An 18,834-nucleotide genomic window follows, 5' to 3' on the forward strand; every position below is an offset into this window, starting at 1 on the left:
ACAGTGAAGTAATTGACCTCTTGAGGTATCCAACTACACTGGATCACCACGCTTCACTTTTTTCTGCCCACATTTTGGTTAAAAATATTGAGGAAAACCTGCTGTAAAGACTAATTATCTCAAGTATATTTCTTGGATAGTAAGTTTCATGTTTTAAAGTAAAGAAGACTCCACTTGCAGTACAATTCACATTGAACTTAGTTCATTTTTGACGGAGGTACATTTCGGCAAGTTTTTGGAATCCTATGAGATAAAACTTTTGAGCCATGAAAACAACTACCTGTAAAAAGTGTTTAAAAATCCTTCCATCCAAAGCATTTTTTCACAATGAGATCATGGACGGCGGTGTTGGATGGATCACCCTGCCCTACAGTAGTTACATTATTATAAAGCTCTCCAAACATCATACATACATACCTATAAAAAGAGTGCATACATTGATAGCTAATGCTCATAGGTGATGCTACAGACAGTATTGTCTAAGCAACCAAGATAGATGGATGGATGGATGGATGGATGGAAGCAACCAAGATGGATGGATGGATGGATGGATAGATGGATGGATGGATGGATAGATGGATGAACAGACAGATGAATAGTATCAAAATTTACCACACTGTTAGGTGGTGAGTTCCAGACAACAGAAAACTAGTGTGCCTCCTCCAACATCTCCTTCAACATTGCTGGTCCTTGATCTACAGCATGGGCCTTGTGTGAATTTGCAACACAACATGCACTGTGCTGCAGGTCTGCATGACAATTACTACACAAATAAAGTTTGATTTGCCTCATCATTCCAGACATCGAAAGTGAACGCCTCTTCCCACATAAACTGTCCACAATGGTAGCAGATAATGATGCCAACCTACGGCAGTAAAACGCTTTCATTTAGCATTATTACTTGATGAGTTGTCATGGCAACAAAGATGCTGGGCTAAGCGCCTGCAACCTAATTAAAAAAGAAGCAGAGAATTGATGACGGTGAAAATCGACGCCATGGGAGCAGTGGCTACAGTGGCGAGCAACCATTTCCCAGCGTAATGTACAAGTGCACGATCATGGAAAAAAAAAAAAAAATTCCATATCTCAGACAGTAAAAAAGCCATCTGGAGGATTCAGCACGTCTAATAGAATAAAGTTAAAGTGTAGTGGCTCCTGTTTAAAGTGTCTCCATTATGTCCTTTCCTGAATGCAAATACGCTTTAGGCCAATTAGTGGTCGGGCCAATACCAATGTGAGCCCATAAAGGCCACCCCTGCACAATCATTCAGCAATGTGACTCATGGGAAAGAACGGACCTGTAAACGTGTCATGCTTATGACTCAAAATGAACGATCGGGATTGCATTCCCACGGTGCTGGATCTGCGCCACGCATATGTTAGTGTCAGTGCGTCTAATGAAATAAATAGACTGGTGATGGCACTTATTTGGCCTCGGTAAATGGCAGGTAAAGAAAGGGGCCTGCGGTGGATCAAAGCTCCTTAAGTGTCTCATCTTAGATCTCCCCTTCTATCAAGAGGTATTTAGGAGGGGAGCTAGGGTAGAGGGGGAGGGGGGAGGTTGCTATTTTGTTTGTCGAGACAGACGCCCTCATCCAGGATGTCTCTTTGTAATTACACGCCACGCAAGACCTTCATTCCTGTCCCCTTCACAGAGAGATGAAAGACGAGAGAGACAGAGGCATGTAATCGCTCCTGTGTCTGAAGATGGGGTGAGGGACACACAGAGAGGGAGGACAAAAGGATATAAGTGGTGGTGGGGTTTTTAATAAACCTCCTCTGTCTCTTGTTTACTGAGTTTCCACACACACACACAGGCAGGCAGAGTTACTCTTTGACTGAAGCTTTCATTATTCTCAAAGTGGCCTGTTCTTTGCCTCGGGACAGATGTGTAAATTGTTGTGCTAATGTAAGTCCAGTTGCTCCAAGCTTGAGGTGGAAGGAGATTTAAAACACCCTTGTATAACTGTCAATCACAAACGCACGAAGGGCTCCAGCATGGACGACAACAACTGTGGGTGGACATTGACATGCACGCAAGCGTTCCACTTCCTGTCATTGGTCTCACCTAAATCTAAATCTAACAAAAGACTCCCTCACCTCATTACAGGGGATTTACCAGCAGCAGAGGAAATACAATCTGCCACTGTTCCTATGTAAGTCGTGAATTATTATTTTCTCCGTCTGGGGCAGCGGGAAAACATGGTAAACATAATCGCATATGATATACGGGTGCAGTGTTTCCATGATTAAAAATCATCCAATCGATCAGTTGTATTTGTAACTACTGGTTCTTTCATACAGAAGAGAATAACACTAAATTCTATAATTCCATAAATCATTATTATATTTTTATACATGCAGAACAGTGTCTTACTCACAACCACTTTATTAAGCTTCTTTAATATGCGTTCATATTGAGTTATTGACCCTTTTTTCAGTGTTTATCACGTATGAAGGGAAAAAAAGTTTAATGTGCTAAAGTGTTGTCATCACTCTCCATAATTGCTATATAAAATGTCATTTAGCAGAAGCTATGCAAGGACACAATCAGGGCATCAAACCATCATGGGAGTTCAAACCAAGAAAAACATGAGCAAAAGTTCTTTAGAAACAAAGGTAATTTCCACGTGCAAAGGTTCAACAACACAGACGGCAACTGTATTAACTTGCTGCCTCTCCATTCAGAATACACCACAATATATGTGCAGAATTGAATTTTCATTGCTGCAAAAGTATGAAAGCTTTGCTATGTTTTGGTTAAATTGGTTCAGTCAGACTTTTATGTAACTCGTACGAGTTTTCGGGAGCCACATACATGTAGTTGATTGGACGATACTGAGTGGAGTGGGTGCTCTAAGCAATTCTAATATGAAAAATCAACAACAACAATGAAAAACAAGATGAAATGTACCATTATCTTTTATTCATCTTGAGAGACAAGAAAAACTAAAACAAATTTCATTCAACATTTCCATATAAGTATCAATTACAATGAAGTGGGGGTAAAAAGAAACGGCCACTAATTGAAATGGTAATTGATGATTTCAAAAAGGACAATTTTTGTTTCTCACAAGGGCCACATAAATACAGACCGAGGGCCACATGTGGCCCCCAGGCTGCACTTTGCCCACGTCCGCTCTTCAGTAATGTCGAGCAACATTAAAAATTCCACCATAAATTGCAGATGTTTACAACAAATTGTCGTGTTTCCACGTCTCCTGTTAGTGCTGTAATAAATAATGTTTGATGGGAAATGCAAATTTTACCTTCCAGTAATTTTCCGTCAATACAATTTAAAGATGAGCCTTTCAGCTAGATTATGATGTAATTGCATTTTCTCATTCTGCACTGACGTTTACTGATAATCGACGACATTAATCAATCAAACACTTGAGATGATTTAATTGTTTATCCCCCCCCGACTTTGTTCCATCTGCTCACACCAGGTGAAATGGCCGTCTGACCGGCTCCACTCTGTGGGACTCACCAGTCCTCCCATCTGCTGAGGAATCCGTCTGTCTGTCTAGCCCCGTTTCATTTACTGGTGTAATAGGAGGACAGTGGGCTGCAGCGTGAAGGTTGAAGTCATACAGACACTGTTGTGTTTAATGACCCACTGAAAATTCACCCATTCATCTCATCAGGCTGAGCTCCCGAACCTCATGTAGATGGTCCTCATCAACATGAAACCGCGCGACATCAATATCACTTTGTCCCTTAACAGAATTTGCCGGACGTCATGAGAGTAGAAATGCGTACTTTAACTTTAAACTCCACAGATAGGCACATAGTGTTATTTGCCTGTGCATTCCCAGGGCAACAGTCGAGTGGCAGCAGAGAGTTAATGACCCCTCACCAGTCAGCATGGCTGTCCATCTGCTTTCATAATCCCAATAAACAGCAAGCCAAGTCTGCTTCCCAAACAACTTTCCAAACACACACTAATAAACAGCATATTGTCATCCTTAATGTCGCCTGTGAGAAGTTTGTTTGGGTGTGTGGTGCGGGATTATCCGTTAGAGAGGACAAGAGGGGGGTGGGGGTGGCGGGTAGGGTTGCTGCGACCCGTAACGTGCCTTAGCTTAGCTCATCAGCTAATCTTAGCGGAATGATGGGAGGAGAGGTGAGCGTGAGGTCGACTGTCGGGGCCCATCTGGTCAGCAGCAGGTAAGAGGCTTGAAACCCACACCCGCTGACACACTTGATGCTGTGTGTGAGCTCATACACTTAAATCTAACCTTAATTACACGCTGGTACATCTGCCACATTAAACCAGAGCTTGTCCTCTCACTTCAAACACCACACTCGAAATGATTACTGCCGGAGATGCACAGTGACAAAGGTGCCAAAAGCGTTTCCTCCGGCCAGTCTGAAAAAACAAAGTCTGAGACTTGGACTGAGACTGTACCAGGGGGGGAAAAAGGGAAGTTGAGAAGCTGAAAATCAAAGCAAATTAAGACGAAGAATTAGGAACGCTAATTAGGTGTGACGGAATTAAGAGGATGGGTGAGGACGGATGCGTCACTGGTGAGAGCAGCATAAAGTTTGAGGCCACATATGTCAGGTGTGAGGATCAGAACCACCCCAAATGTCCATGTCACGCTCTCGATTCCAAAGTGATAATGACTTTCAATATAGTCAACTTGTCACCGACTAGCTTAACGATGAGTCGGCACATGACTTGCCGACGCAAAAACGTCATCAGCGGCCAAATATGGAGGTGATGACACGTCATGAATGTCAAAAATAGGTTCTCACTCTTCGCACACATTAAACGGCAACAGCACGACAGTCCTGATGTCAGCAATCCGCCTGTGCTGGGAGCAGAATAGAAGCATTTCTGTTCCGCCTCTCTCAGCTGGAGATGTGCACGTGTTTGCTCATCAATACACCCGTCACTCAGGGGAGGTCTGTGAACCATTCCTTTACTTTCGACACAGCAGCTGCTCAGCGCTTAGGATCCCCATCCCACCTCACATAAGCCCCCAGTGGCACCCACATCCACTTACACACGACCATGACAAAGCCTTGCGCTGACTCTCCTCTTTTACCGACCCGTGACAACTCCGACACCCCCCACATTCATAAGTACCTCGAGGGCAGATGGGACCCTAATAAGCGTTACATTCGGAGAAATGGGATTCTTCACGGTGGCTTCTAAAGAGCAATTCCCAAACTCTGCCGCTGAGCTGAATGAAATGGCAAGGGAGCCGGAGAGATATGGATGACAGGAGGTGGTGCTGTGTGAGAGCAATACGTGCACCTGACGCGACAAGTGATGGATGGAAGAGGTGATGTGGGAAATTAAAGGTCTTTTGCTAACGCGCTTTCCAAATGAAGGAAGCGTCACGTGAGAGAAAGTGGATGTGACACAAAAGCACTTGCCATGCTGAATATCTATTGCCAACACTGAAGCTCATACAGCAGCTGCTCAATACATGTGTGGAGTCCTGACTTTGGTGAGAAGAGATGCTTGACACAGCAGGTGGGCTAATTTTGTGCAGAAGAATGTAGTAAACAGTGGAAAAACATGCAACTAGAAAAGAGAGTGCAGACCACAGCCAAGCAGCTCATATTTAACGTTCCCCTCCCAAAATCAGGTCGTATATTTATTTTATTGATATAAGTCGACACCTTTGTCTAGGGCCATACAATTCTGACCAAAATAATCACAATTATCAATTTTGTAATCACAATTAGAAATGATTATTTAGGATACACCAAGGACAACTATAAATATGTCATGAGATTTTTTTATGGTTCTGTATTTCATGTTAATAACAACAACAGCAACAATAATTTTACATCAAAATTTGTATTACAAATCGTCCTGATTATTGATATTGAGTCTGCAACAGCAACCCCTCGTACAGAGTGCAGTCACGATGTGCAACTCAATAGAAACCATTATGGGTCACATGAGCAAATACAGTTGCAGTGTCCCTCTCTATTTACCTTTGACACAATGAGCTGGCAAGACCATTTAGCCTGTGAATATGCGAGCATGGCAAATAATGTCCAGCTATTGCCAGAGGGTTTGGCACTCCCATGAGTCAGCATTTACAGTTATTTCCTGCCGTCACACTTCCGCCAGGGGGTGGGTTCACACGTCACAGACTGAAAGGTCCCAGTCACGGCACTGTTTTGTTATGTTAAATGGGGAATCTCGGGGAACAGTATGACACACGAGGGTAAGTTTGAAATGCAAATATAGTTGACAATCAGTGTAGTTTTGAATTGTGCAGCCCAAACCCAAACCTTTTTCTGCATTTGAAATATTACTAAGAGCAATGAGCCCAATGGGGCAGCAGGTGGCAGCTGTTTATAGAAGCTTGCTTGCACAATACACATAAAAGGTGGAAAAGATTTGTGGATCCAGGTGGTAATCCAGAACACCACCCAAAACATAACCTGCTCCTTGACCGACTATAAACCTGATTCCGATATTCCTGTAATTCCATTGAAATCTGTGTGATTAGGAGTTATTTTGCTCACAAACACGGATTGCATCCTTACCAGAGGCAATAAATCATTCCAAGAAACTATGTCTCAACTGTCTCACAGTTGCAAAGTTAGCGAAGACAAGCTGTATTTTTTTTAGATAAAAATAGCACAGCAGTAAGATAAAGAAAATGAAATGGTAATCATGTACACATTTAGCAGTTACAAAGATCAAGTCACGTCAATTCCTCCACTGACCTGGAGTGTGTTATTAACATTCTTTTCAGCAGCCAAGTCTCCACAGACACACTTGTGTACAAACAGACACAAACATCAGCATTAAGAGATTGACTTAATCTGCGGGTGAACTTGGCTCCACTCGCATCTAAAGACAAAAATGCCTCAGCTAAGAAGATGAGGAGACTCGACATGGCCTGAAAACATTTTCAGCAGAGGGCACACGCAGAGCTCTGGTCCAAACCAGTCGAACCCAGAGTGTGAGTGTGCGGTTGTGTTTCAATCTCCAGGGTTGTTGAGGATCCGGCATGACCCCCCACGGTGAATCCTGATCCTATTGGTCACGATGCTCAGAATGCTGCTGAGATCTAAAATGAAAATTCCTGCACTCGCTCACTTCCTTCTCCCGAGTGACCCAGCAGGTCTTCTGCATTTATGCGCATAAATGCTGCCTCTTCATCAGAAGACCTGCGCGTGTGTGTGTTGGGTCTGCTCTGCTTGATGGCCATGAACATGTCGTGGCATTTCAATCAGCGAGAGACTCAACCGTAACAAGCAGGTGTGGTCTTTTCCTGTGTGAAGAGGACACGCAACTGAGACACGCCTCTGAAGAACCAAGGACAACACGAATGCCACGACAGGTCCTTTTGAAAGTGTAAAGGATTCCTCAAGTGTGTGTGTGTGTCTGTTCCGCTCCCCCTTCACCCCACACAAAGCGCCAGAAAAATCTCAGTGGAGTCTCCTATTCATGTGTAGCACAATGGAACCCCACAGAGGTTTTCTTCCTGTTTCCCTGTCTGCCCCACCCTTCTCCCCCCACAGGGCAGGACGGAGGGGTAGGGGGTACCTTGTACCGCCGGCCCAGCAGCAACTCAGCTCAGCTCCTGTCTGCCACCGAAACTCTCCCCCATCGCCAACTTATTGATAACCGGAAAAACGACTTTAAAGTTTCACATTAAAGTGTATGTGTTCGGTTGAGATAAGATAAGATTCCTCCATTAGTTGAGATAACTTAAAGATAATTGCTGAAGAACAGCAGACTTTTCAGCGACGCCTTACAGCCAAATTATTCATTTACGTTATTCATTAAACAGCACTTTAAATGTCACCTTCCATTCTTCTTCATAATGAATTCGCAAGCAGGTTTGTCACGACAACAAACGCATTTTAAACACACAATGAATCAAAGAGATTGTATTTCTATATCCAATAGCTTCATCGTAGAGAGGAAAATATTGATTGACAGCTGTCACTCAGCGTCTTCATAATAACACTTGAACACTGTTGTACCGACCAGGCTCAAACCTCACCCACTTATTGTATTGAATAGTGTCGCAAGAGGACACAGTTTACAAAAGAGAAAACCTGGTAATTGGGTGGCCCAGGCTCTCGTGATGGTCACAAAGAAAAGCAAAACAAAACCTGCTAAACGCTATCAAATGTTAGCACGCAAAAGCAGGTCAGCCAAATTGGTGCACCGATGTTTGTTGAACTATGTAAAGAACGGCATTTGTGCTGAACACATGAGGAACCACAATCATAGCAGTGGAGTGACCTCTGACCTATCTGTTTTTAGCGGCGATAACTCGTGCAATTATGGAAGACATGATGTCTGGAGGCACAAAGTTTCAGGATGTGTTAGTGGACGACTGTAATTTCTGGACTATGAGATGCTACTTTTTTTAAAGAACACTGCGGCTTAAACAATGTTGCCTCTAATATATGGACTTCTACCAGCAAACCTGCTTCTTGCCATCAAGATATTAAGCCTTGCCACATCAGATCAATGAAATCACAGGGGTTTGATTTACAATAAAAGGCTCCGGCACTTTCCACCACTTCTCCAATGTTGCCTGCAGCAAAGAGATCTGGGAAAATTGTGGCTTAAAATATATATTTTTTTCCATTTAAATTTAGGTCCAGTTTGTATTCAACTCACTCAGTAGTCTGGAAATTAGGGTAGTTTGAATTTTTAAGGAGTTTTAGAGAAAAAACAAGGAGTTGCTAACAAGTCGTTGCGTTGCCGCTAGCTCTTAGCGCTCACTCATCTCATTCATGTCTGTCTTTGCACTCACTTTAATTTGAAGTATTCAGAACTGTACCTTGTAAAACTATGAAGCTACACCATTTTTTAATCACACAAATATGTTTTCATAGAGAGAACATACCGCTACATATCGTTAAATCAAACAGTACATTTCAATGGCTGGGGTGAAATATTTCCGGACTGAAGGATTACCCACAAAAAAAACGAAATTGACCTTGCGTGGGTTCAAATGGAACATTCCCTGACATTTGATAATACGAGAGCAACCATCTGGTGATGAATGAAAAAAAAACCTTTTAATATTACTCAATACCTGCATGGCTCCGCCAACAGTTTGAGTATTGATTGAATGGTGATAAGCCCGAATGACAGCTTGTGCTTAAAACTGCATCATCTTTTGGCTTACCCAGCTCTTCTCTGGAACTTTCTCCAGCCACTAATATCGCTTACACTTCTTTATAGTCAGCTCTCTCTTCCATTTACCTAGCTCCTTCGCCTCTTCCACGGGGCTCTTCTTGCTGCTTGCTGCAGATTTACGGTCGGGTCTAACATGCCCAGTATTGGCAAAGCATTAAACATGTCTGCTATGAATATCATGCGCTCTCTCTGTCGATAAGAGCCTTAATAAAAACATCCCCCTTGTGGATTTGTGTACGTCTTCCTCACTTCCCGCCCTCCACCTTCCTCCTTGAACATATCCTTCACTCTGAACTTCGGTTTCGTCTCTAGCTCTGCGAGGTTCATTGTGGTTCTGATGCACATCACTTCTTTTGATCTCATCCATTTCTAGCTCCTCCACTCCCCCCATTGCTCGCTGCCTCATTTTCTCGCCTGTGCCAGTGGTTTAATGACGCTTGAATGCCACTGCTATAGAGTTTTCTTCTTTGCACTTTTTTCATGAAGGGTGTTTAAAAGTGACAGCCCTCAGATCAATCCGTCCCGGTGTGTCTTTCAAACATTAAAGTCTTGTCCGTCCCTTTGCACTCACACGTTACTGGTCGAACTTTGAACGCTAATTAGCTGCGTTAACCGTCGCGACTTATTGATACCCCGAAGACAGAGCCTGTTTCCCCTCCACTTATTGTTCTGTTTTTCTTGTGGTTGTACACTGTGGACAGCTTATACTGCTCTAAAATAAGTGGTACTGAGGGAGCATCGCAGCTTGTTAGCGGGCTAGCTCTGTCCTGATTCTCAAATGATTTTGCTTTACAGCAGGCGTGACAAACTCAATTATGTTAGGGGTCAACATTTAAAAGTCACAGGCTAATCAAAATTGATTTTAAAAGAAAAGGCCATAACTGGCACTTCTCTCACAGGAAAATATGGCCAAACATAATTACATTTTTGGAAGCTATTTTTAGCCTGTTTAACTGTGTTAGGTGTCAAAAGTTACAATCCAAAACTTTTTTTTTAAGGTTTCCGCCACAGCGTGGCTTAAAAAAATGTTGGACGGGAGCACATTCACAAAGGCATTGTTCTCTCAAGTTACTCAGGAAAGGTTTAGAATTATTTACATCTAGTGTAGCATTCATTCATCAAGATCAGGACTTGACTGTGAAAGTTGTGTCTCAGGTTCACACTTGAACCCAATGAATAGTCTTTGAATTTGCTTGTGATCTCAGGGATTAGAAAAAAAAAAAAAACATCGATGGAATATCCTGGTCATTCCACATACTTGGACAGCCACCTGACCTCATCGTAGGACCACATAACGCTGTTGAACTTGGGCCTGACCCACTGCTGAATCCAGGTCCATCACAGCACCACGAACTGAACATCTACTGTTGAGTTGACTGTGATAGTCCTCCCACAGTTCTGCTTGTTGGTGAGCAGGATCAGTTGAGATGCTTTCAAAGAAGAAGTCAAGACAAGCATCTCATTCATATCAGTCAATTCTGAGGATGCTGCCAATCATTTACACCCTTTCATCTGCTTAACCTTTTTACTTGTTGACTTCTCGTCCACTTCAATTGCCCCAGGCAGCAATTGGCACACATGCATGAGCTGCTACTCCTTCATCCAGTCTATAAATGCCTATTGCCGCCCTAAAGGCCTCCATCACCCCCTGTAGCTGTCCTGGTAGGCCTACACTTACGAGAGCATCTGGTCGCCACCCACTTCTTTCTCCTTTGCTGTCTCTTATGTCAAGGATTTGAGCATCATAAGCACATTTTAAATATTAACAACGACCACTTTGCACATATGAATTATACAGCAGGGAAGGCAGAAGCTGGCCAGCGATCCCATCCCGTGCCGCCTGACAGCCATAAAACTAATGCACTGCTGCGGGACAGAACGTGGCGGGGTCTAGTCTGGACCAGCTCGAGGAACTAATCCGCTCCAATGAAGTCTGTCTGTCTATTTATCAGGACGCCTGTCCTCATGTCCGTGCTTCTGCACAGAAAACAGACTGGCACCACTTTTGTTATGACTCCATGTTTCAAGAAATCCTTATCTAATCTGACATCTCAATCTGCTGAGCACTTTGAAGCCGGCTCTACTTAGGCAGGGAATTTCTATCTTTTGATTCACAAAATAATCCAGATTAAGTTTTCTCACATTTGATCAGATCATAAAGTCGACATTTACCTGCTAATAGTGGCTGATATTGGAAAGTGTTTCTGAGAAGTATGGATGAACATGTAGTGACTGTACTGAGACCAGAAGACAATAATTACATCAGGAAGAAGTTTCAAACAGGTACACAACTTCCCTCTTCCACTGTGAATCTAAACCGGTCAAGGAGAACAGGATTCAATGGGTAGTTTGTTTAAGGTTGTTCCACAAAACTGGTGTGTTCTATGTGTGATCCATTTTATGAGCCTTCAAATGAGGTATGAGTCAAAAATGTATTCTAAGAGTAATGTTAAAAATTAACACACCACCCCGTAACGCCTCCACGTTCCAGACAAAGGCACAGGAAGTGACATCACAGACAGCTGATGACATCACTCAAACAGGAGCCCAGGTATCAAGCAGACAAGTTTCCAGACAATTTGGGCAGTTACATCCGGAAAGCTTCATGTTCCCATCCCATAATACACAACTGCCCATCCCACGGCAATGTCTAGTAAAGTAACTGTAGAACTTATTAAGACATAAACTGTCCATTAATATACCAAGAATGAACAACATTATCACTAAACTATGGGAGAAAAGAAAATGACCACCCCTTAACAGGATTGACAACCTGAATTAAAAACCTAAACTATGTAAATCTATTATTTAAAAATGTATTTTTCTTGATCTAAAGCTGAGATAATAAATACTCATTGTGACTCAATGGAGTGCATCTTTCAAATTGAATGTTGTCGGGTGGTAGAAAACATGGCACCTGGGTCATAATAAAAAGGACAATATTTATAGGGATTTCTGCCCGAGGTGGGAAAACATTTTTTTGCAGGTCTTACATAACGTGAATGTCTTAAAATGGCTTGTCCTAGATGTTTTTTTTTTTAATGCAAAATGGATATGGCAGCGGTTTTGTTGAAGGACCCGAGATTATTTGCAGCTTTAGTCATAAATATAGGACATAAAACTTTCCATGATGTGATATTTCTCATAGGAATTACCATAGTAACACCTTTCTTTTTTTAAGTCTCTGCCTCAGAATACGTTCATCTCCTTGGGTACGGGTAAAAGATGCACTGAAGAGGATATATATTTATGTGAAAGTGTTGCTCCAAGCAAATTGAATAAGTGAGAAATGGGAGCTGGAATTGGGAGAAAGAGTCCTGGTTCACTGCTATTAATACTTGATCTGTCAACAAAGTTTGAATCATTTCCACCGACTCAGAAGGCAAATTTTTCAGGAAGGCGTTTGATTTGTTTGTCAAAGTTCTTGGAGCTCCTGCGAGCACTTCCTCAGAGGGGTGTCACTATTCATCAGGCTCTTTTTTTTGGGAGTGGCGGACATGCTACGCTCCCTAACTCCGAGCATTCAGCAACTCTCAGACGCTCTCAGTCTTGACCCCCGCGTCTGGTCTGGTTTTCCTGTTTCATCCTGATCCATCAAAGGCACATTTCCCTCATGTCTGACTCTAATTCTGATGGAGTTGTTTCTAGCAGAGCACCAACCACGACAGGGAGACTGTTACTCCAGACAAGTGTTCCTGGCAGTCCGGGTAATTAATGTGTGTGTCAACACGGAAGAGAGGCACCAGCGCCGAAATGTGAGCTCAGCACATCCACAACATGGGCACAGACCAAGACAGGAGGCATCGGGGAGAGGCAGCAGAAGAAAGGTAACACACAACACAATAGCTGAGATGATGAATGTTATCTGTCTGTTCCATCATGCTACGGCTAAAAATACCTCCTCCACACTCACAACTTTAGTGGGCCACACTGAACTATTGTCCCTTAAGTGGAAGGAACAGGAACCCAATCCTCAACATCAACGTTTCTCATTTCTTGCACAGGGATTTTACAATAGTCCACAATTTTAATAACCATAAGCTGCTTTTCTGCTCTGTCTGTTCAGGGAATAATACACACATGAGGACCTTGAATTATACAAGGAGAGGCTCTTGTCCAAGATATTACCACAGACCTGGACACTTAGTTCTCCCTCCGCAAGATTAATGGTGTCATTAGAAGAAAAAACATTGTTCGATTTCCGTCTGACCTTCATGCAAAGCTTATGTGGTCATTGTTGTGCACATTGTTCTTTTCCCCAAACTGTAAACCAAGCTTAATCCACAATCCCATAAACCCACTGATTTATGGCTTGTGTTTCAATCTGATCTGACATTAGGAGGAGAAGACTGAAGCCACAGTCAAACACTGTCATCTTGGCACCCAAATCCCATCATCTCACTAACAGTCTTTTTAACTTTGTGCCAACTGATGCCACGAACATTGGGCAGTTGACCGCGCTTCAGCCCGGTCTGACAGTGAAGTCCTGAGGGGAAGTGGTCAACTTGTCAACTGCGTAGGTCGCCAGGAAAACGTGGCCGTTTCTATTGCCTTTCTCATTTCGGCCAGGCCAAGAAGGCACCGAGCAAAACTTGAATTACTCCCGACTCACCAGGGGACTTTGATTTTTCCGCTTCAAGTACAAAGCAGCACAGAAGCGCTGGAGCTTTAGGAAAAGCGCAGGTCAGCAGGAGACTTTTTTAAACGAAGTTTGAAAAATCGAGAGATTTTGACATTAAGAGGAGAACAAGTGTGCGTGTTCTATGTTTGAAAGGGATGTTTAAAATATGTACTTACCAGTCCCCAACACGAAATACACTCGGACCAGGAGCACAAGCACCAGAGCACCGACACCAGCTCCACTCGGCATCCGATGAGAGAGCATCTTTTCCGGCTACGCGGCTCCAACACGTCCCCAGCTGCAGCACACACACAGTGTCTTTTTTTCCTCCAAAATTCTCTTAATATGCTCAGGAACAGGTGTTGAGGAGTCTGTGGTTTAGGTTCGAATGTCAATAACACATCCGTTTAACTTTAAAGAAGTTGAAAATCCTCGCGTTTACATCTTTGGTTTATCCCCCAAATCGTCGTCCACAAAAAAAAAGTTTCACGACTCAACCCTTCCCCGGGAAAGAAAAGAAAAGAAAAGAAAAAGAAAGTCCGACTGCCCAGGAATGGACATATATGGCGAGGTCTTTGGGAGAGGGGCGAAGGTGTTGTCAGGTGGCCGAGTGGCTCGCGCTCTGGTCGGTTAAGTCCGCGCGCGGCCGCCGGGTCTCCTTCTTCCTGCTCCGCAAGGTGTAAACAAGAACACGGGGACGATCGCTCCGAGCTCAGTGCCAGCCTCCGGACAGCCAGTCCCCGCCCGGCCAATCACACTGCTCCCTCCGATCCGCCTCCACTCACACTGCACGAGTGAAGCTGAAGTCTGCGAGGGAAGAGAGGATTGAAGGGAGGAGAGAGAGAAAGAGAGAGAGAGTGAGAGCAGAGAGACAGAGCAGAGAGGAGAGGAGTCAACCCCTCCTCCCCCCCAAAAAAACAAACAAAAAAAGCACCACCAACATCACACATCTATCTATCTTTCTATCTACCTATCTTTCTATCTATCTATCTTACTATCTATCTATCTTCCAATTAAACTTTGCCCCCATGATAACGGCTCCCCTTGCTCACCACAAGAGGGCGCCCTTTTGCAGCTCAGTGGGGTTCCAGCGTGAAGGGGGAGGTGGGGATGGGGGCCGTGGGACCGCTCCGCTGGATCCTGATGCTGATGTTGCTGACGAAGGGCAGAAGCTGATTGATGAGTGGACACCTCAGGGGTCGGGATGAAGAGGGGAGCAGCGCTGTGAAGCATGGTGACAGAACTGAACCATCCGAGTCCACGTTCTGATGTTGGACAGGACGGCAGGCTTGAATGCGAGCATATATATATATATATATATATATATATATATATATATATATATATATATATATATATATATATATATATATATATATATATATATATATATATATATATATAATCATTGCATTTACAACCTTCAGATTCCAGATTTAGTATTTTCAGGTTGCATTCAAACGCGTCCTGGGATTAATAAAGTCATATATAATATACATAAAGGATATTTGAATTCGTGAATGAGTCTTCTTTCAGATGAGCAAACCACATGTCACGAAAGACAAATTAAAACAGCACAAAGTAAAGAAAATTAGTGTAACTTTACAAAATACTTGAAAATATCAGTGCAAAAATTGAAATGAAAGTTATCTGAGAGTCCAAACTTTCACTTTGTTTGTAGAATACTATTGGATGGGAATGGAACATAACACTGTCATAATCTAGATAGATAGATTGATAGATAGATAGACAGATAGAAGGATAGATGGATGGATGGATAGATAGATAGATGCCTTTTACTCAAACTGTGTTGTCCATAAAGAACTTGATTTAGAAGATTCATATTCACACAACTGAATATGAGAGTTTACATGAACTTAACATATGAGTGACTCAGAATATGGATTTATACCATGTCAAACAGGCATTGCTGAAGACGTCACCCGTAATGTCAGAAGAAGAATCACGTGACTTCAGCAGAGTGATACTAATATAACAAGAGTTGGAGTGACATTTAAGGATACAGACGAAGCGAGAGGTAAAAAAGCGAAAACAAGTGCACGTCGGGAAACAGACAATGAAAGCTGCCTGTGTGACAGAATGTCACTGGTGCACTTCAATTCCAACTTCAAAGGTTATAATCTGTGTGGACAAGTGATGACTTTCGGCACCTCCCCGCTCCGATGGCAATTATGTTGTTTCCTGCAGCACCAAATACATTCGGTGTTATTTGTTTACTCTCCTACTCTTTATTCGTGGCTGATGAGAGTAGCAGAAAACAGCGACATGTATCAGAGGAGTGAGGCAGCTGAAGACACAGAAGCGAGTGTCAGAGTGTTTTGAGAGTGATACAACCTCCTTGTTGTCTTTTTTTTTAAAGCAAGATTGCGAATATATATATATAACTTAATTAAAACAGAGTCTCTTGTGCATTTTAGCTCACTGCACATTTTCAGTGACTCAATCCAGCCCTGCTATTTTTATGATTTTGCTCTTCCTCAGCTTTCATTAATTAGAAATATAAGTCAAGGACACCTGAAGCAAAACAGAGTGTAGAAGCGCTGTAATTGAGTGGGATGTAACTCGCGGAAGCAGAAGAGACAACAAGAAAGCTGGCTCCATTATGAAGACATAATAAGTCATCAGCTGAAGCCTGTTTAGGGCTGCTGACTCTCCACTCTATTGTGTTGGAGTCGTGACATAAAAAGAATCAAAACGGCTATCTCAGTAAAACAGAGGCGCCTAAAAATAGGAGCCATGCTCCAGAAGTTGCTGTGAAGATAATTGAATATTATTTTCAGGAATGATTAAGTTGACCTATCCAGTCGACTAATTATTTCCCACATGCCAGAGGAGACCTTGTTTAATAGATTTTAGGGGCATTGAATAAGGCAAAAAAAATAAAGCGGCGAGCCCACAGGCATTCTGCTGACCAAGACAACACTTTATTGGAAAATTAATAATGCAGAGATGCAGAGTTTGGAGGTCGATCCAAGTTATTTAATTGAGGATGTTCTTTCAGATTGGGGGTTCTTTATATAGCTTTTTGACAGAGTGATGGCTGTAAGCACAGAAATTAATGTCAAATTTAATTAGAATGAACTTTAAATTGAGTGAGACCAATCCAGAGTTCCTATACTGTGGGATTCATTTTCCCTACAGACACATTTACAGTTCATCATCCAGAAATATGAGCACATTTTGGCCAGGCATGTGGCTCTGAGCTCCATCTACATCAATGTGCAAGTTAATATTCCTGAGAAAAACAAAAGTTTTAAGCGCTGAATATGGCTGCCGTGGGGTTGGTTGCCAGATCTGGCATTCTCACCCTGGGCAGAAGTTCTATCTCTGCATATTTGACCAGTTGTCAATATCCTCTGACCACTCAGTGATGTACGCGACTAGGATGCTTTTTTAATCCGTTTTGGTAGATCTCTTGCAGGTAGTCCTCACATTACCCTCAGAAATTCACTGCATTCATATGTCATCACTGTTTACAATATCTGACCGGGTCTACAGGCTGCTATTTTATTTTATTTTCAGGAAGAAGGGATGTATCATAACAAAAATCCATTTCTTCCCTAGAGCCGAAAAGACTTCCGTTCCCTCCGAAACCTGCTCCTGCCAAGACAGAGGAGTTTCACTTCCAAGCAGAGAGAGTGGGGGTTGCAACTCTCCTCATGTTCCTGATCCTGATGGTTTTGCGCCCTACACTGACCCAAAGGCAGCCTTCAGCATTGCATGTTGATGCATTAGGTTTCCAACTGAAGCATGTTCCGCCTTCTATGGCGGCGCGACATGAAAAAAATATATGATGGAGGTTGGGGTTAGGGTTAGCCATAGGATGACTCAGCTTTCACTCTGTTTTTTTAATTAAATGAAGCGCCCATACGTATACGTAACATGCCATTGTCGTCACGATAGGGCCACTTTTCTGACCTCAATATATTATGCCATGAGACTGAGATGAGTTGGTGGGTCTTGGCGACACAAGTTTGTGCTGACCAGGCTGTTTTTAGTTAGGGGAAGTTGTTACTTAAAAACAATGCAGGAATCATGTTCGCAACAGCCATTGACATATTTATATCTTCTGCAATTGATCATTGCTCACAACACAGGCAGCCACAGAGATACAAGATTGAAAAGCACATGCTCACCATGGAAGCCAGTCAACAAGTTAAGAGCAAAACATGGACAGGAACTTGAACTCGATTTAAATTTACTGTATACACACCTTCTCTACAGGCTTGAGTACTACATGATGTGTTTTCATGAGGGCATCGTGACCTTTCTGGCATGTCCTGTGTCATGGAACGCCTCACCACAGAAGCATCAGACAGATGGATAGATAGATAGATAGATAGATAGATATGTAGGTAGATAGATAGATATGTAGGTAGACAGACAGATAGATAGACAGCTAGATAGACACCTAGAATGACAGGTAGATAGATAGACAGACAGACAGACAGACAGATAGATAGATAGATAGATAGATAGATAGATATGTAGGTAGACAGACAGATAGATAGACAGCTAGATAGACACCTAGAATGACAGGTAGATAGATAGACAGACAGACAGATAGATAGATAGATAGATAGATAGAAAGAAAGATAGATAGATAGATAGATAGATAGATAGATAGATAGATAGATAGATAGATAGATAGATAGATAGATAGATAGATAGATAGATAGATAGATAGACTAGTCATCAGTGTCCATCTGAATCAGAAGCTCAACTTCATGTGAAAGTCAAGTCAGGTTCCCACTGAGTCACTCCATGACACATCAGGAGACAGCGATGATGCAAGTCATTGGTGCTCAAAACCAATTGCAGCTCTCAGAGTTGTCGATTTTCCCCTTAGACCGTCTGAAAAGCAACATTCCTATTTGTGTACAAGTATGTTCGATCGCACCCATTTTCTGTCTGAATCCTCGGGTGCGGAAGGTATTTGGACTTCAGGGCAGATTTTTAGCAGATTGCAAGTGTCTGAATTGAGACTTTGCCTCAGAAACTCCCGCCTGCCGAGGAGTCAGACAGACATGAGGTTCAAAGAGTGAAA

At 42.7% G+C, this 18,834-nt stretch overlaps 1 protein-coding gene across 1 annotated transcript in view; it reads right to left on the reverse strand.

Annotated features, from left to right (window-relative positions):
- The window catches only part of unc5b (unc-5 netrin receptor B), a 53,372-nt gene extending 38,826 nt beyond the window's left edge, over nt 1-14,546 (reverse strand). Inside the window, exon 1 of the mRNA XM_053874788.1 lies at nt 13,943-14,546. Coding sequence (XP_053730763.1) covers nt 13,943-14,030 — 88 coding nt within the window. The 5' untranslated portion in view covers nt 14,031-14,546. The remainder of the gene's footprint in view (nt 1-13,942) is intronic.
- Between the last annotated feature and the right edge of the window lie 4,288 nt (nt 14,547-18,834).

This window comes from Synchiropus splendidus, chromosome 9 (genome assembly GCF_027744825.2).
Source record: "Synchiropus splendidus isolate RoL2022-P1 chromosome 9, RoL_Sspl_1.0, whole genome shotgun sequence".
NCBI lineage: Eukaryota > Metazoa > Chordata > Actinopteri > Syngnathiformes > Callionymidae > Synchiropus > Synchiropus splendidus.